General features: G+C 39.5%; 1 protein-coding gene across 7 annotated transcripts in view; it reads left to right on the top strand.

The window, feature by feature from the left end:
- PPME1 (protein phosphatase methylesterase 1) overlaps positions 1–16,805 on the top strand; it is a 73,406-nt gene that overhangs the window by 50,543 nt on the left and 6,058 nt on the right. For 2 of the 7 annotated variants that reach the window (XM_036258618.1, XM_036258620.1), the window contains exons 8-11: positions 1,254–1,319; positions 7,549–7,672; positions 12,414–12,543; positions 13,423–13,467. In XM_036258618.1, coding sequence (XP_036114511.1) covers positions 1,254–1,319; positions 7,549–7,672; positions 12,414–12,543; positions 13,423–13,467 — 365 coding nt within the window. Of the gene's footprint in view, positions 1–1,253; positions 1,320–7,548; positions 7,673–12,343; positions 12,544–13,063; positions 13,163–13,422; positions 13,468–16,805 lie in introns of those variants that run through there. The other 5 variants (XM_036258619.1, XM_036258621.1, XR_004959232.1 and 2 more) reach the window with 4 other exon arrangements.

The raw sequence follows: 16,805 nt of genomic DNA, 5'->3' as shown, positions 1-16,805 counted from the left end.
ATCTGTGAGTTCGGGGCAAACAGTTCCTGAAACAGGGTGGGAGTTTAGGTTGGGTAAGCGAGGTAATGGCTGAATAGTTTGTCTGGCGCCAGTTCCCAGGCTATCGGACATAAACCAAGAGGTCATCGGTTTGATTTCCGTTCAGGGAACATGCCCAGGTTGTGGGCCCAGTCTCCAGAGGGGAGGGATGCAGGAGGTGGCCAGTCATTCTCTCTCATCAATGTTTCTATCTTTCTCTTCTTCTCCTTTCCTCTCTCAAATCAATAAAGAAAAAATATTTTTAAAAAATGAGATTTAAAGAAATGTGTTCTGTTGGTCTGCTTCATGTGGTGTTTGCAGTTCCTTCATGTGGTATTTTGCTTGGCCCTTACACATACTTAAACAACTCTGGGAAAACTAATCTATTAAGATAGAGTCTAAGCTCATGAGCTTTATAGCATGACACGCAAGGCCCTGTCATACTCCCTCTTTGTTCACCCCTGCTTTCTCTTGCTGTCTGTCCTCTAAAGTCATCTTGCTTTTTCAAATTACAGTACCGTCATTCACAAAATGTGCACTCTGTCAATAATGTTCTGACCTCCCTCTTTTATCTTTTACTTTTTTTTTTTTTAATTTTCTTTTTTCCTTTATTGATTTTAGAGAGAGAGAGGAAGGGAGAGGGAGAGAGAGATAGAAATATCAATGAGAGAGAACATCAGTTGGCCACCTCCTTGCATGCCCCTGACTGGAGATCGGGCCCACAACCTGGGCATGTGTCCTGACCCGGAATCAAACCGGCGACCTCTTGGTGCATGGGTCGACACTCAACCACTGAGCCACACCAGCCGGACTTACTTAACTTCTTATCTTCAGTTTGCAGTTTAGGCAGGACATTTGGGGAGCTTTCTCTAACCTTCTCATTGAAAATAAAGTTGATTCCTTTGAACTTTGCCTTATTGTATTAAAATAATCGGCTTGTGTTTCTTTCTCCCCACTGAATTAATATGCTTCTTGAGCATGGGCCTGACACATAGTATCCTCTTGGTAAATATTTGCAGAGCTGAAATGGCTTCAGTGTCATCACTTAATTTTTACTGCTCAGTATATAGATAATAGCCAAATGGAAAGTAGTGGTAACCTCCATATAAGCTACAATGGTAATCATAACTTTTTAGTAGGTCCTACAGAATCTGTATAATTAATTCATTTGACCTTAGTGACATGATAAGATGGATGCTAAATAACCTCTTTCCCTTCTTACTTTTCTCTTCTAGTGTGAAGAGTGGCCAAATTAGAAATCTGGAGTCTGCCCGTGTCTCAATGGTTGGCCAAGTCAAACAGTAGGTCTTCTTTTTCCCTGTTGAGCTGGTTAGAGAATGAAGCATGGTGATGGAATTACAATTTGCTTTTTTTTCCTCGTACATTTATTCTACCATCCTTCTGAATGCCTTCACTATTTTAGATAATTTTTACAAGTGAGCTCAGTTGGGCCAGTTGTATAGATTTTCTTTTATTTTTTCTTTCTCTTTGTTGAGGAAATCCCAAGACCAAATAATGTCTTCTTTATAGTATTGGATTACCTTATTAGCACAACTCTAGGTATTAACAGTGAAGAATTCCAGAGAATGGACATTCAAAATTAAGTGGCCAGCCCTGACCAAGTAGCTCAGTTGGTTAGAGTGTTGTCTCAATACTCTAAGGTTGCGAGTTCGATTTCCTGTTAGGGAATATACAAGAATCAACCAGTGAAAGCATACCTAACTGGAACAACAAGTCAATGTCCTGTCGGTCCGTCTCTCCCCCCACCTCTATCTCTCTTTCTTTCTTTCTTTCTCTCGTCAGTAAATTAAAAAAAAAAAAAAATTAAGTGTCCACTCAAATGCAGTCAGTATGGTTTCATTCTGATAATAGTCTCCTTCTAAGCCAAATGTTGTGGGGAAATTATAACATTAAAGCTTTAGCATAGAAAAAACCACCTGAAATCAAGCTGAATGGAAGTCCTACAGCTACGAGATTAAAGCAGCAGCCACATCCAGACTGGTAGGAGGGGTGGAGGCGGACGGGCTGGTCCCATACCCACGTGTGGCTGATAAAAATCAGGAGGATACCTCAGCTGGGAAGGTTCTCCCTGAGGACTGATGGGTCCCTGTCCCACACCAGACGCCCCGCTCAGGGTTCCAGTGCGAGGAAGAGAAGTCCCCATCACTTCTGGCTGGAAAAACCAGCGGAAACTGAGGCTCAGGGAAGTTGATGCGCTGAAGCCCCAGGCAGCTCCTTAAAGGGCCTGCGCACGGATTTATCAGACTCACTCCCTCTAAGCTTGGAGGGGAGGCAGCTTGAGGGGCACCAGAGACCTATAGGGAAGAACTGAGCTGTTTGGCACTGGAGCAAGGGCTGGAGAGGGGGCTTTCTCCTGGACAAACATGCTTTCAGAGGCCTTTGTTCCTTTGGTAAGCCCTTCCCTGGGGCGGCAGACAGTCTCCATATCTGGGACTCCAGCAACCTGGCTCACACTGTTTGCCCTGCCCTGGTGACTCCCCGAGGCCCCGCCCCACCCAACTTTCAAGCCCACCCAAGCTGTTGCCACTTGCTTAACCATAGGATTGGCCTGTCTTGGATCCTGCTTCAGGTTTTCCTAAATCCTTTCAAACAAGCAGCATCTGGTCTCAGATAGCCCCATACCTCTCTTTAAGTAATACACTGAAACAAACACAGGGAGGCAGCCAAAATAAGGAGACAAAGAACAGGCCCCAAATGACAGAACAGAACAAAACCCCAAGAAAAGAACTAAGCGAAATGGAGATAAGCAACCTAACAGGTGCTGAGTTCAAAATACTGCTTATAAGGATGCTCAGTGAACTTAGCGAGGGCCTCAAGAGCATAAAAAAAGACCAGTCAGAAATGATGGATACACAGTCAGAAATGAAGGAGGCATTAACTGAAATAAAGAATAATTTACACAGATTCAATAGTAGAGTACGTAAATCCAAGAAACAAACCACTGATTTGAAATATAAGGAAGCAAAAAACACCCAATCAGAACAGCAAAAAGAAAAAAGAATCCAAAAAAATTAGGATAGTGTGAGGAGCCTCAGGGACAACTTTAAGTGTGCCAACATTCGCATCTTGGGGGTGCCAGAAGGAGAAGAGAGAGAACAAGAAATTGAAAATCGGTTTGAAACAATAATGGCAGAAAACTTTCCTAACTTGATCAAGGAAACAGCCATGTAAGTCCAGGAAGCACAGAGAGTCCCAAACAAGATGAACCCCAAGAGGCCCACACCAAGACACATCATCATCAAAATGCAAAACGTTCAAGACAAAGAGAGAATCTTAAAAGCAGTAAGAGAAAAGCAGTTAGTAACCTACAAGGGAGTTCCCATAAGGCTGTCAGCTGATTTCTCAAAAGAAACTTTGCAGGCCAGAAGGGAGTGGCAAGAACTATTCAGAGTCATGAAAAGCAAGAACCTACAACCAAGATTACTCTATTCTGCAAAGCTGTCATTTAGAATCGATGGCCATATCAAGACTTTCCCAGACAAGAAAAAGTTAAAGGAGTTCATCACCACCAAACCATTATTATATGAAATGATGAAGGGTCTTTTTGAAGAAAAAGATGAAATATATGAACAAACAAAATGGCAATGAATACATATCTATCGACAATGGAATCTACAAACCAAATGAACAGGCAGAACAGAAATATTCTCATAGATACAGAAAACATTTTGTTGGTTGCCAGATGGGAGGGGGGTTGGGAGAATGGGTGAAAAAGGTGAAGGGATTAAGAAGTATAAGTTTGTGGCTAGACTGACAAACCTCAAAGGGAAAGGGGTTGGGGGGGGGGGGATAAACCAAAGAACTTATATGCATAACCAATGGACACAGACAGTAGTGTGGGAAAAGGTGGGAGGGGTTGGGAGTAGGGAGGAGAGGGTCAATGGGGGAAAAATGAGGAACATCTGTAATACATTCAACAATAAAGATTAAAAAAAAAAAAATTAAAAAACAAACAAAATCCTTTAGCGTAGCCTTAGTGAAAGCCAGATTCTAAGGATGAGCTAAGATTAGCCCAAGTGATCTTCCTGGATAGGGTTACATGAGTCCTGGATATTGCTGTGTAGTCACAAAAGAAACTTCAGGTGATTGAGAAAATGTTGCTCAATGGAACAGACAGGGAACACAAGAGTTGATGTAAGTGATAATGGCATTATTGAATGTGTGCTATTTGCCAGGCACTGTGCAGAGTATTTTATATAAACTATCTCTCATTTTTTAAAATATGTTTTTATTGATTTTTTTAGAGAAAGATAGAAACATCAATGTGAGAGAGCACCATCGATTGGCTGCCTCCTGCATGCCCCCTACTGGGGATCGAGCCTGCAACCTGGGCATGTGCACTGACCGAGAACTGAACCAGGACCTCTCAATCCACTGAGCCACACTGGCCAGGCTACACTGTCTTCGTTTTTTTTATTTTATTTTTATTTTTATTTTTTTATCCTCACCCGAGGACATTTTTCCATTTTTTGTTCAGATAGAGCAGGAGGGAGAGAGAGGAAGCGAGAGAGAAACATCGATGTGAAGGGACACATCGAGTGGCTGCCACCCGCACGACCAACCAGGGCCGGGGACAAACTGCAACCGATGTACGTGCCCTTAGTGGGAACTGAACCCGGGTCCCTCTGTACTGCAGGCCGACGCTCCAACCGCTGAGCCAAACCAGCCAGGGCCTGTCTTCGTTTTTTAAAACCTTATACAGTATTAAAAATTTTCAGACATAGAAAGAATAATACATTGAAACCCAATGTACCCATTGCCCATTTTCAACAGTTATTGACTTATGGCCAGTCTTGTTTTATCTGTACACCTATTTATTGTCCCCAAGCACAAAATATTTTGAAACAAATTCCAGACAAACACAATTTCCTCTGTAAGATTTCAGTATGCTCTCTATAGGTTCCACTTCTGCCTCCCTCATTTTTTTCTTGCAATTTATGTGTTGAGGAAACCTGATTGTTTGCATTGTAGAATTTCCCACAATCTGGATTTACTGGTTGATTCCTCAAGGTGTAATTTAGCATGTTCCTTTGTTTCCTGTATTGTTTGTAAATTGTTAGTGAGATGTGGAGATCTGATCAGGTTCAGTTTGATTTGTTGTTATTTTTATTTTTTATTTGTTTTAAGAATAGGTAATATTATTTAATGCCACCAGGAAGTACATGTCTGCTTGTGTAATTTTTTGAATGTTCGTAGCCACTGATGATCATTACCTGGATTCATTAATTCATTTGCTGAAGCATTTAATTCTTACAATGCCTTTAAAGATAAGTATTGTTTATCGGTGAGGATATGACGTTCAGAAAGGTATAGTGATTTTCCCAGGATCACACAGCTAAGTGAATCACAGAACTCAGATTTAAACTCCCATGTATTTGTCTTTAAGGCCTATATTGTGGATTTTATGACTAACAAGACAATTTGAGTAGTAATATCTGGCAGACACATAGCAAAGGCTTTGAGTAAACTATGAAACTGCCCACTTTTCAATGCCTAAATATTTTGAGATCTACCTTGTCTAAGCGGTGGTAAAGCATTTTCTAAGGAAGTTACATGGCTGATAAAGAGGTAGTTAAGTGATTTTTAAATTTTACCATTTGTAAACTTAAGTGGTGGTTTCTCAATTTGTAAACCTGCATATAAGAATATATGGTGTTTTTTTTTTATCCTCACCCAAGGACATTTTTTCTACTTTTTTGTTCAGATAGAGTGGGAGGTAGAGAGAGAAAGAGAGAAAAACATCGACGTGAAAGGGACACATCGAGTGGTTGCCACCCACACGACCCAACCAGGGCCCGGGACAAACTGCAACTGAGGTATGTGCCCTTAGTGGGAACCGAACCTGGGTCTCTCAGGACCGCAGGCCCACGCTCTAACCACTGAGCCAAACTGGCCAGGGCAAGAATATATGTTTTTTGTTTTTATCCTCACCCGAGGACATTTTTCCATTTTTTATTCAGATAGAGTGGGAAGGAGAGAGAGGAAGAGAGAGAAACATCAATGTGAAAGGGACACATCGAGTGGCCACCACCCACACAACCCAACCAGGGCCGAGGACAAATTGCAGCCAAGGCACATGCTCTTAGCGGGAACCGAACCCGGGTCTCTGTCGACCGCAGGCTGACGCTCTAACCACTGAGCAAACTGGCCAGGGCAGAATATATGTTTTTTAATTGTCACATAGATATTAGCTGTAACCTTTGTGCCTTCTTCATCTAGGTGAAATTCTCTTAAATCTCCTTGTTTGTAACTGTGGAAGTCCAAAACACATGTTGTTCCTTTATTATGGTCCTTTGACCTAGATGTGAAACCTGATACCTCACGTTCAATAGAAACACCCCACTTAACAAAACATTTGTGAACATACACTTCATTGAAGGTTTGGTAGAGGAGGCAGAGAAGGAGAAGTTATCTTTCTTAAAAATCTACCACTGAAATTCACTGACCTTCAGTTTATCCCACTCTCTTTTCATCTTGCTTATTCTCTCTCCTCCCTTCTCTCTCCCTTGCAAACAAATTATTGTCTACTATGCAGAGCAGACCTTGGCACTCGCTACTACCCAGACCCTTGGGATTTTTACCTTTAATATTTGTCAATGTATTTTTTTTTTTAGTAAGTTCTCTCTAAAAGTAATTATGGTGCCAGCTGTTCATATAATTTTTTTTTTTACCCAATTGCATAATAAAGATACTGTTTTTTAAAAAAATCAATAATAATTGTTTGGATCAGATGTTCTAATCTGCAAGAATGGTTATTGTAATTACCAGTTTCTATCAGCTAATTAAAAAGTGGGGCTTTTTACCTACCATTCTGTTTGAGCCTTTTTCTCCTATAAGTAGGGTATAGTAGAAAAGCATCATGCTTTAGAATTAATTGGGCCTGAATTTGCCTACCAGCTTTATCTACTCATGAGCTAGGTAAAGCTGGTTTATTTTTTAACTCTTCAGACCTATTTCATAGGATTGGTAAGAGGATTATATAAAATAATGCCAATAAAACTCTTGTCACCATGCCTCAGGAAGTGGTTACTCCCTTCTGTGGATCAGTTTTGGTGCAAGAACTGGAAACCATCCCTCAGAGTATAATCATATCTAGTTTATGATCTTCTACAATTCTGGTTTACTTTTATACATTTTATTTAAAATTTTTTTTTTCTTTATTGATTGAGGAAGGAAGAGGGAGAGAGAAATAGAAACATTGATGAGAGAGAACATCAATTGGCCGCCTCCTGCATGCTCCCCACTGGGGATTTGGCCCACAACCTGGGCATGTGCCCTGACTGGGAATCGAACCGGTGACCTCTTGGTGCATGGGTTGACACTCAACCACTGAGCCACACCAGCTGGACTACTTTTGTACATTTTCAAAAGCACATTTTCCTCATCCTTCTCCCAGGAGCATTAAGTTTTAACTCACATTTGATTATAAAAGGCCATAAGTATCAGTATCTCTGAGATAATTTGTGTATAGAAGAGAGGTTTGTGACAGTACTTTTTTTAAAAACCTAGGTGTGAAGGAATTACAAGTCCAGAAGGCTCAAAATCTATAGTGGAAGGAATCATAGAGGAAGAAGAAGAAGATGAAGAAGGAAGTGAATCAGTAAACAAGAGGAAAAAGGAAGATGACATGGAGGTGGGTAAAAACCTGCATTCTTAGGAGGATGGGGTAGGTGATGGTTCAGAGTATGCAGGGATGGAGAAAGGTGATATTGCTCTTTTTGTCTACCGTTAAATATTTTAGGGGCAAAGACATGATCACTATAGATACTTAGGTTAACTGTAAGATACAGGGCACTTGTAGATAGTGCTAACAATTTGGGACATTAAACTTGTAGTATATACCCTACCTTCAAACAGACTGCTCCCTCATCAGGCTCTTTCTCACTTCTGTACTTTTGTTCCTATGGATTATTTCATGAGAAAATCTCATTTCCTACCATTCTATACTAAACCCATCCAAATCTTACCTATCTTTTAAAATGTAACTCCTTGAAGTTTTCTGACCTCAGTTTATGTCAGTCCCTCTCCAAGTGCAGCACTGAGAATCTAGATGACACAACTCAGCTTTTTGGGTTTTTTTGTAGCTGTGGCTAACATACAGAACTTTTTATAAGCCACATTCAGAGATACTGGGGTTTCCTGGTAGTTATCCCTAGAATGTAGATTCAGTGTCCTCTAATTGCCCAAGAATTTTCTCCCAACAAAACAACCTATGTATTTTGTGGGCAGGGCCTAATGTTCTATATGAATTCCCCTCAGCATTTAACTCAGGGATGTGTGCCTAGAAAGTGTTCTGTGAGTACTTACTAAGCAATTGATTTGAGGATAGAGGTGATAAGGGGCGCTTTTGTCTTGGAAATGGTTAGTGAGCATGACCAGCAGATTTTCTAGGATGGATTATAAATATTTTAGTAATGGCAGGTAAAGGATTTAATGTATACCACATAGTCATTTGGAGATGCTACTGTTAGCAAGGGGGAAAGCATTTTTTTTTAAACACTATTTTTTATTTAATGAGGATCTTCTTATCATCCTTATCATTGAGTAATACCTTGTACCTATACCTTGTATTTATAAAAACATAAATAATAAGTGATCAGTTTGCCATCCCTACACTCTGACAGGGAAGGGAAGGAAGATCTTTCTCTTCCATGTTAACAGTATGGAAACTGAGACTCAGAGATGAAGAGACTTGTCCAAGGTAATCAAGTGGTATTTAGTAGATATGAAACTCTAATACAAACTAACAATTACTTTTTTACCTTCTATGTGTAGGAACTATATCGAGTGCTTCACATTTATTATATCTAGTTCTCATTTTAGCTCTGTGTTGTAGATATTATCACTGTTTTACAACTTAGGTACATATACTTGCCTATGGTCACACATAAATGTTAGCACTAAAACACACCCAGATCCTCTGGTTTTTAACTCCAACTCATTTTTTCTTTGCAATTTTTTATACACCCTATTATATGAAGTTATATAACCTTCAGCGGTTTTGTTAGGAGGGCAGAACTAAGGCACATCAAGCAATAAAGAATATAACTAAACAGTCTATGCTTAAGGAAAGATTCAAAGAAACTCCAAACAATAGTCACAGCTTCTTGCAACTAATATATAAATAAGACCTGGTAATTACAGGCAACAATACTGCATTATAAACTTCAGAGTTGCTAAGAGACTAGCTCTTAATTGTACCTACCACAAAAAAGAAATGATAATTATGTGACGTGAGAGAGATATTAGCTAATGCTATGGGGTTAATCATAGTGTAATATTTAAATGTATCAAATCAACACTGTTGTTTACCTTAAACCTACATAATGCTATATGTCAGTTATATTTCAGTAAAGAAAAATAAATTTATTTATTAAATAAGATGATGGAGAAAATGTTAATACAAATTAAACTTAACAACAACCACACAAAAAAAATTCACAACTTCTAAAGCTTGGAATCCAGAGGCTGTTTAGGGCCCATTAGCTCTTAGGAACATCTCTGTTATAGCACAGTATAAAAGGTAGTGTTTGAAATGACCCTAAGACATACACAAGAGGTCAGTTATATCCATTCTGCTCTGTAAAAGAAGATAAAGATATACATTTAATGGGGGAGGGTGGAGGCAAATCTAATACAACATGGTTAAAATACAGAAAAGAAGGGGAAAACATTTACACTTTGGTCCCTAAAGGAATAAGCTTCATTTGTCTAGGATATATTCCTTTATGCAGAAATCTCTTTTTTAAGCAACTTTATTGAGAGAAAACTTATCCAAAGTATATAATTCATTTCTTTTTAGTATAGTCACAAAGTTGTGCAACCATCACAGCAATTTAATTTTAGAACATTTCATCGCTTTTAAAAAACAATGTCATACTATTTTTAGTTACTTTCCATTTTCCCTTCACTTCCCATCCCTAGGCAACCACTTATATATCTTCTTGTCTCTTTAGATTTGTCTAATCTGGACATTTTATATAAATGGAATTATACAATATATGGTCTATTGTGACTAGCTTCTTTCACCTTAGCATAATGTTTTCAAAGTTCATCCATGTTGTAGCATGTATCAGTACTTCATTCCTATTTATGGCTCAATAATATTCCATTGTATGGATAGACCACATTTTTCTTTCATTCATCAGTTAATGGACGGACACTTGCTTGTTTCTACTTTTTATCTATGAGTCATACTATTACAAACAGTTGTGTAAAAGTCATTGTGTGAACATAGGTTTTTATTCCTCTTGGGTGTACACCTATAAGTGGAGTTGCTGTATGGTAATTCTATGTTTAATCATTTGAGGAACAACCAGACTGTTATCCAAAGTGCCTGTAACACTTTACATTCCCACCAGCAGTGTATGAGGGATCCAGTTTTTCTTCATCCTTGTCAGTACTTGTTATTGTATTTTGATTATAGCCATTCTAGTGGGTTTGAAGTAGTATGTCCTTGTGGTTTTGATTTACATTTTTGTATACTTATTGGCCATTTGTGTGTGTATTTTCTCTGGAGAAATGTCTATTCAGATCCTTTGCCCATTTTAAAATATGGTTATTTGTTTTTATACTCTAGAGTTGTGTTTTTTTTTTTTTATCCTCACCTGAGGACATTTTTCCATTTTATTTTTTGTTCAGATATAGTGGGAGGGAGGGAGGGAGGGAGGGAGGGAGGGAGGGAGAGAGAGAGAGAGAGAGAGAGAGAGAGAGAGAAACATCGACGTGAAAGCAACACATTGAGTGGCTGCCACCCGCACAACCCAACCAGGGCCGGGGACAAACTGCAACCAAGGTATGCACCCTTAGCGGGAACCGAACCCGGGTCTCTCTGGAATGCAGGCCGATGCTCTAACCGCTGAGCCAAACTGGCCAGGGCTGTAAGTGTTCTTTATACATGTAATTTGCAAATATTTTCTCCATGTTCATGATGGTAATTTTGGAAGTGCAAAAGTTTGATTTTGATAAAATTTAATTCATCGACTTTTGTTACTGTGCTTTTGGTGTCATATCTAAGATTTTGCCTAGCCCAAGGTCACAAAGATTTATGCCCATATTTTCTTCTAAGAGTTTTCTAATTTTAGCTCTTACATTTAGGTTTGTGATCAATTTTGAGTTAATTTTTGTGTATGGTATGGGGCTGGGGATGTAACTTAATTTTTTTGCAGATGAATAATCACTTGTGCCAGCACCATTTATTGAAATTCTGTCCTTTACCCAGTTGGTAGTGTTGGTGTCCTTGTCAAAGATTATTTGACCATATAGTCGAGAGTTTATTTCTGGGCTTTCTAGTTTATTTCATTAGTATGTTTGTCTGTCTATACATCAGTACTATGCTGTTTTGATTACTGTAGCTTTGTAATGTTTCAAAATCAGAGAGCGTGAGTCCTTCAATTTTTTTTTTTTCTTTTTCAAAATTGTTTTGACTGCTCAGGATCCCTTGGGATTCCCTGTGAATTTTAGGATAAATGTTTCCATTTTTTAAAAAATGCCATTAAGATTTTGATAGGGATTGTGTTGAGTCTTCAGATTGCTTTTGGGTAATATGGACAGTTTAACCATCCAATGATCTTTAATATAATATATTGCTATCTCATCTGCACTTCTAGATTTTCATATTGTGGTTGATGCAGTATCACAATTATTTATTTCAGTTATAATATTTCATATTTTCAATGCAGAAAACTAGAAAGAATTATTTATTTGTTCAGTTTGCATTTGCTGAGTGCATACTCTGTGCCCATCCATTTTATGTTGAGATTTAACAGATATTGACATTTTGTCATATTTGTATCAGATTTTCTTTTTTAAATTACTATTGCAGAAACATTATATCATTATCATAAATCAAAATGTGAGAAAAATGTTCTACCAACAGATCAATGTATTTTCAGTTTTCCTTTTCAGTTCTTTCTGAAAGTATACCACGTTTTTCCAGTGGTAATCCTAACTCAGATGTCATATTGTATGTACTCTGCTTCTTTCACTTAATATTATAGCATAAGCATTTTTTTCATACTGCAACATGTTTTTTGTAATTATCCTTTTGTTATTGTGTGCTTTTTGCCAAATGAATATAAGAGAAGCTCAGTCTTGGCTCTATCATTTACTAACTTTGCAATCTTAGGAAAATGTCTTAAGTTCACTGAAACTAATGGAAGTAAAAGTAAACTACTAATTATCTAAACATGGAAATAACAACAGTATATCACAAGGCTCTTACAAGAATTAAATGTATATTAAAATGTCTGGGTCACAGTAGACCCTTAATAAGTGCTAGTTTCCTTCCCTTTCCTTTTCCCAGGGACCTAGTTTTTATCCTGTTCCTCCAGGGGTTATCCTCAGAGACTCAGAATTTGCTCTCATTCCCCCAGACCAAGAAAGACCATCCATACACTTGGAGAATTGAACTGGCAAAAACCGAAAAATACTGGGATGGCTGGTTCCGAGGCTTATCCAATCTCTTTCTTAGTTGTTCTATTCCTAAATTGCTGCTCTTGGCTGGTAAGTATGTATATGCATGTATTAGTTAGTTCGGCCTGCCATAACAAAATACTATAGATTGGGCAGCTTAAACAACAAATTTATTTTCTCAGTTGTGGAGGCTGAAAATAAGCTCAGGATACCAGCATGGTCAAGCTCTAGTGAGAGTTTCTTACTGGCTTGTAGACAACTACCTTCTCGCTGTGTCCTTACATGGCAGAGAGAAAGCAAGAGCAAGCTCTCTGGTGTTTATTATAAGCACACATCTTATCATATGAGGGCCCCACCCTTATGACCCCATTTTACCCAATTACTTCCTCATTTAACCTTAATTAATTCCATATTGCAAAATATGGTCACACTGAAGATTAGGGCTTCAATATATGGATTTGGGGGGGAACACAATTCAGACCATAGCAGTATAGGTATATTGTCATCTACATATGTTCTTGTTATATATAAATATTCATCAAATGGGTAGTGACTGCCAAGGTGAAGTACCATCCTCACTCATTTGTGCCCTTTTTCTTCCCCACACCAGATCCCTAAACCTAATGAAGCATAAGCATCCACCTGGGATGGCCTGATTCTGGCCTGGCCTCTGTACCTGGTCAAGCCCAAGTCCTTCTCCTAGAGTGGTGTAAGGATATTCTGAGTATAATGGAAATTAAAAAAAATAAAACCCTGTTTTCAGAAACCAGTTTAAATGAGCAAAGTGATTGCCTGGAAGCTTCGTGTGGTGAGAATATACCCTCAGGGAGTTAGGATTGTCATTAACATGAATTGAGAATGTCATGTTTACAACTTTGTAACAATTTTTACTTCATACTTGAACAGTAAAACCTATTTCACATGGCCTTTTCTAGTAAACTACTTAAGGATTCTTTCATCTTTTTCTAGGTGTTGATAGATTGGATAAAGATCTGACTATTGGCCAAATGCAAGGTAAGCCATCAAGAAATTATATTCCTAGGTCAACGATTTTCAACCGTTTTCATCTCATGGCACACATAAACTGCTAAAATTCTGGGTACATCAAAAATATGTTTTTTGTCGATCTGACAAAAAAAGGTATAATTTTGATTCATTTGCACTGGACTATTATTGTGTTGGCTGTTATCTTTGCTGTTGTTTTTAATCCTCACCTGAGAATATGTTTGTACTGATTTGAGAGAGCGAGAAACATCGATGTGAAAAAGAAACATCGATTGATTGCCTCCCATACACTCCCCGACCAGGGATCAAACCCACAACTTTTTGGTTTATGGGACATCACTCCAACCAACTGAACCACCTGGCCAGGGCTGCTATCATTTTTTCATTTGATAATCTAAGGGAAAAGAGGTCAGTTTCCCTAACTAAATAGTTATTGCATGTTTTAAAAATTCTTGCAGCATACTGGTTGAAAATCTCTGCCCTACATTGTTCTCTGAGGGCACAGAAACGTGCAGAATTGTGTGGACATCAATATTCTGAGATGGTGAAATGCAGTGGAGAGAGCTTGAGCTTTAGAGTTGGACCCAAATTAAGCATCCACCTCTGCTCCTGATCCACTATATGATTATAGGCAAGCATTTTCCTTTTCTGAGCTTAGATTTTTTCCCCCCTTCTAAAAATGGGAATTATACTGCCACCTATGTCTCAGAGTTATAAGGATTAAAATAAGGGAATGTTGCCCTGGCTTAGCGATTAGAGCGTTGGACTGTGGACCAGAGAATCCCGGGTTTGGTTCCCGCTAAGGGCATGTACCTTGGTTGCAGTTTGTCCCCGGCCCCGGTTGGGGTCATGTGGGTGGCAACCACTCATTGTGTCTTTCTTACATCAATGTTTCTCTCTGTCTCTTCCTCCCTCTCTCCCTCCCGCTCTTTCTGAAGATAAATGCAAAAATGTTCTTGGGTGAGGATAAAATAAATAAATAAATAAATAAGGCAATGTTTTTGTAAAGGGAATTATAAATGATAAAGTTTGCTTTAGGTATATAATATTGTGAAAGGAGATATTATAAATACTTAATCAGGATTTTTATTATTGTTAGAAGTCTTAGGAAAGGGAAAGGTCCAAGATAATACAGATACAAAAAGTGTTAACTTTATAAAAACAGCATGGTGAGGTGGTTGGTAAAAGCAAGGGCTCTGAACTTTGGAGAACTGGATTTGAGTACTGCTTCTTCCCTACTAATTATTTGACACTGGTCAAACTACTTGACCTGCCTTGGCTTCAGTTTTCTCAATGTATAAAATGAGAAAATTGCCTGGCCGTTGTGGCTCAGTGGTTGAGCATCGACCCATGCACCAAGAGGTCGCTGGTTCAATTCCCGGTCAGGGCACATGCCCAGGTTGTGGACCATATCCTCAGTGAGGGGTGTGCAGGATGCAGCCAGTCAATGTTCTCTCTCATCGATGTTTCTCTCTCTCTCTCCCTCTCCCTTCCTCTGTCTCTCAAATCAGTAAAGAAAAAAAATTAAAAAATAATAATGAGAAAACTGATGGCAGCCTCACAAGCAACATGAGGTATAATGAGTAGGAAAGTGATATGTTGTGCTCAGGTCCAGGTGTGTTGGCCAGATGACAGTGGAGGCAGTGGGACCAGTCTTGGGAGGCTTTTGCTTTAGTATGGACAAAAGCCTTCACGAAGGTGAAGTTAATAGGCATTAGCACCTTTTGGGTCATGGGAAGAGGTGTGAACCTCAAAGGCCAACATTTCAGGCTTAAACAGATTCTGTTGACCTTCCTTCTTTTCTGTTTTTACTGTCCCTGGGAAAATCTCATGGCTTCTATTTATATGCTGATAAATCCCAAAACTAAATGTCCAACTCATGCCTCTTCTCTCCTGAGCTCCACACCTGGCCCATCTATCAAACCTGCTGGACATCTCCACTTGGATATTTTATGGGTTCCTCAAACTGTTCTTTTAGCTGCCCTCAAGTTCTCCACAGAGAAAGGGGCTATATTTTCTTACAATAGTTGTTCAAAGACTCCTGAATGATTTATCAGACTCTGGCTCCAGGCCTTTGTACCCGTCCCTTCCTCCAGCTACATAGTGTTCTGAAGCCTGGAGAAGGACCATGGGCTAGGACTGTGTGATTTTTATAGCACTGATGTTGGTAATTCTGAGCTTAGATACCTTTCCTTGAATTCAATTCAAGCAAACCTTTTTTTTTATCCTCACCCGGGGACATTTTTTTGCTTTTTGTTCAGATAGAGTGGGAGTGAGAGAGAGGAAGAGAGAGAGAGAGAGAGAGAGAGTGAGAAACATCGATGTGAAAGGGACACATCTAGTGGCTGCCACCCGCACTACCCATCCAGGACCAGGGACAAACCACAACTGAGGTACATGCCCTTAGTGGGAACCAAACCCGGGTTTCTCTGGACCACAGGCTGACGCTCCAACTGTTGAGCCAAACCAGCCAGGGCCAAGCAAACTTTCTGTGCAAGACCTATGCTTTCTGCTGGGCAGACTGAAGAATCAAACATGGCCTGATACTATCTGAAATCATTTAATTGGGACTGGACTCACATTTGGAACCAGTGTTGATCACCATTCTTGGAATCAGACAGTTTTAGGTTTGAATCCCTGTTCCTGGTTTTTTGTTTGTTTATTAGGTTTTTATTGATTTTTTTTTTTTTTTTTATCCTCACCCGAGGATATTTTTCCATTTTTTGTACAGATAGAGTGGGAGGGAGAGAGGAAGGGAGAGAGAGAGAGAGAAACATCGACGTGAAGGGACACATCGAGTGGCTGCCACCCGCACGACCAACCAGGGCCGGGGGCAAACTGCAACCGAAGTATGTGCCCTTAGCGGGAACCGAACCCGGGTCTCTCCGGACCGCAGGCCAACGCTCTAACCGCTGAGCCAAACTGGCCAGGGCTTTATTGATTTTTTTAGAGAAGAAAGAGAGAGAGAGAGAGAGAGAGCTGGAAACATCGATGTGAGAGAGAAACATTGATCAGCTGCCTCCTGCATGCCCCCTACTGGGAATCAAGCCCAAAACCTGGGCATGTGCCCTGACCAGCAATCGAACCAGAATCTCTCAGTCCATGGAATGATGCTCAGTCCACTGAGCCACACCGGCCAGGCTGTTACTAGTTTTGTGGCCTGAGTGAATTGCTAACTTCTTTAACCCAGTGGGTTTTTTAAATGTATAAAATGGAGATAATGCTATATCTCAGTACAGTTGTATGAGGCTTCAATGAGAAAATGTGGGTGAAGTAAGAGTCTGACAGATGATAGCTTCACTGTTCAGGATGCAGTCACGATTCCTCATTAGATGCTATTCTGTTTC

This window comes from Molossus molossus, unplaced genomic scaffold (assembly GCF_014108415.1).
Source record: "Molossus molossus isolate mMolMol1 unplaced genomic scaffold, mMolMol1.p scaffold_m16_p_13, whole genome shotgun sequence".
NCBI lineage: Eukaryota > Metazoa > Chordata > Mammalia > Chiroptera > Molossidae > Molossus > Molossus molossus.
This window is presented reverse-complemented; position numbering and strand designations above follow the sequence as displayed.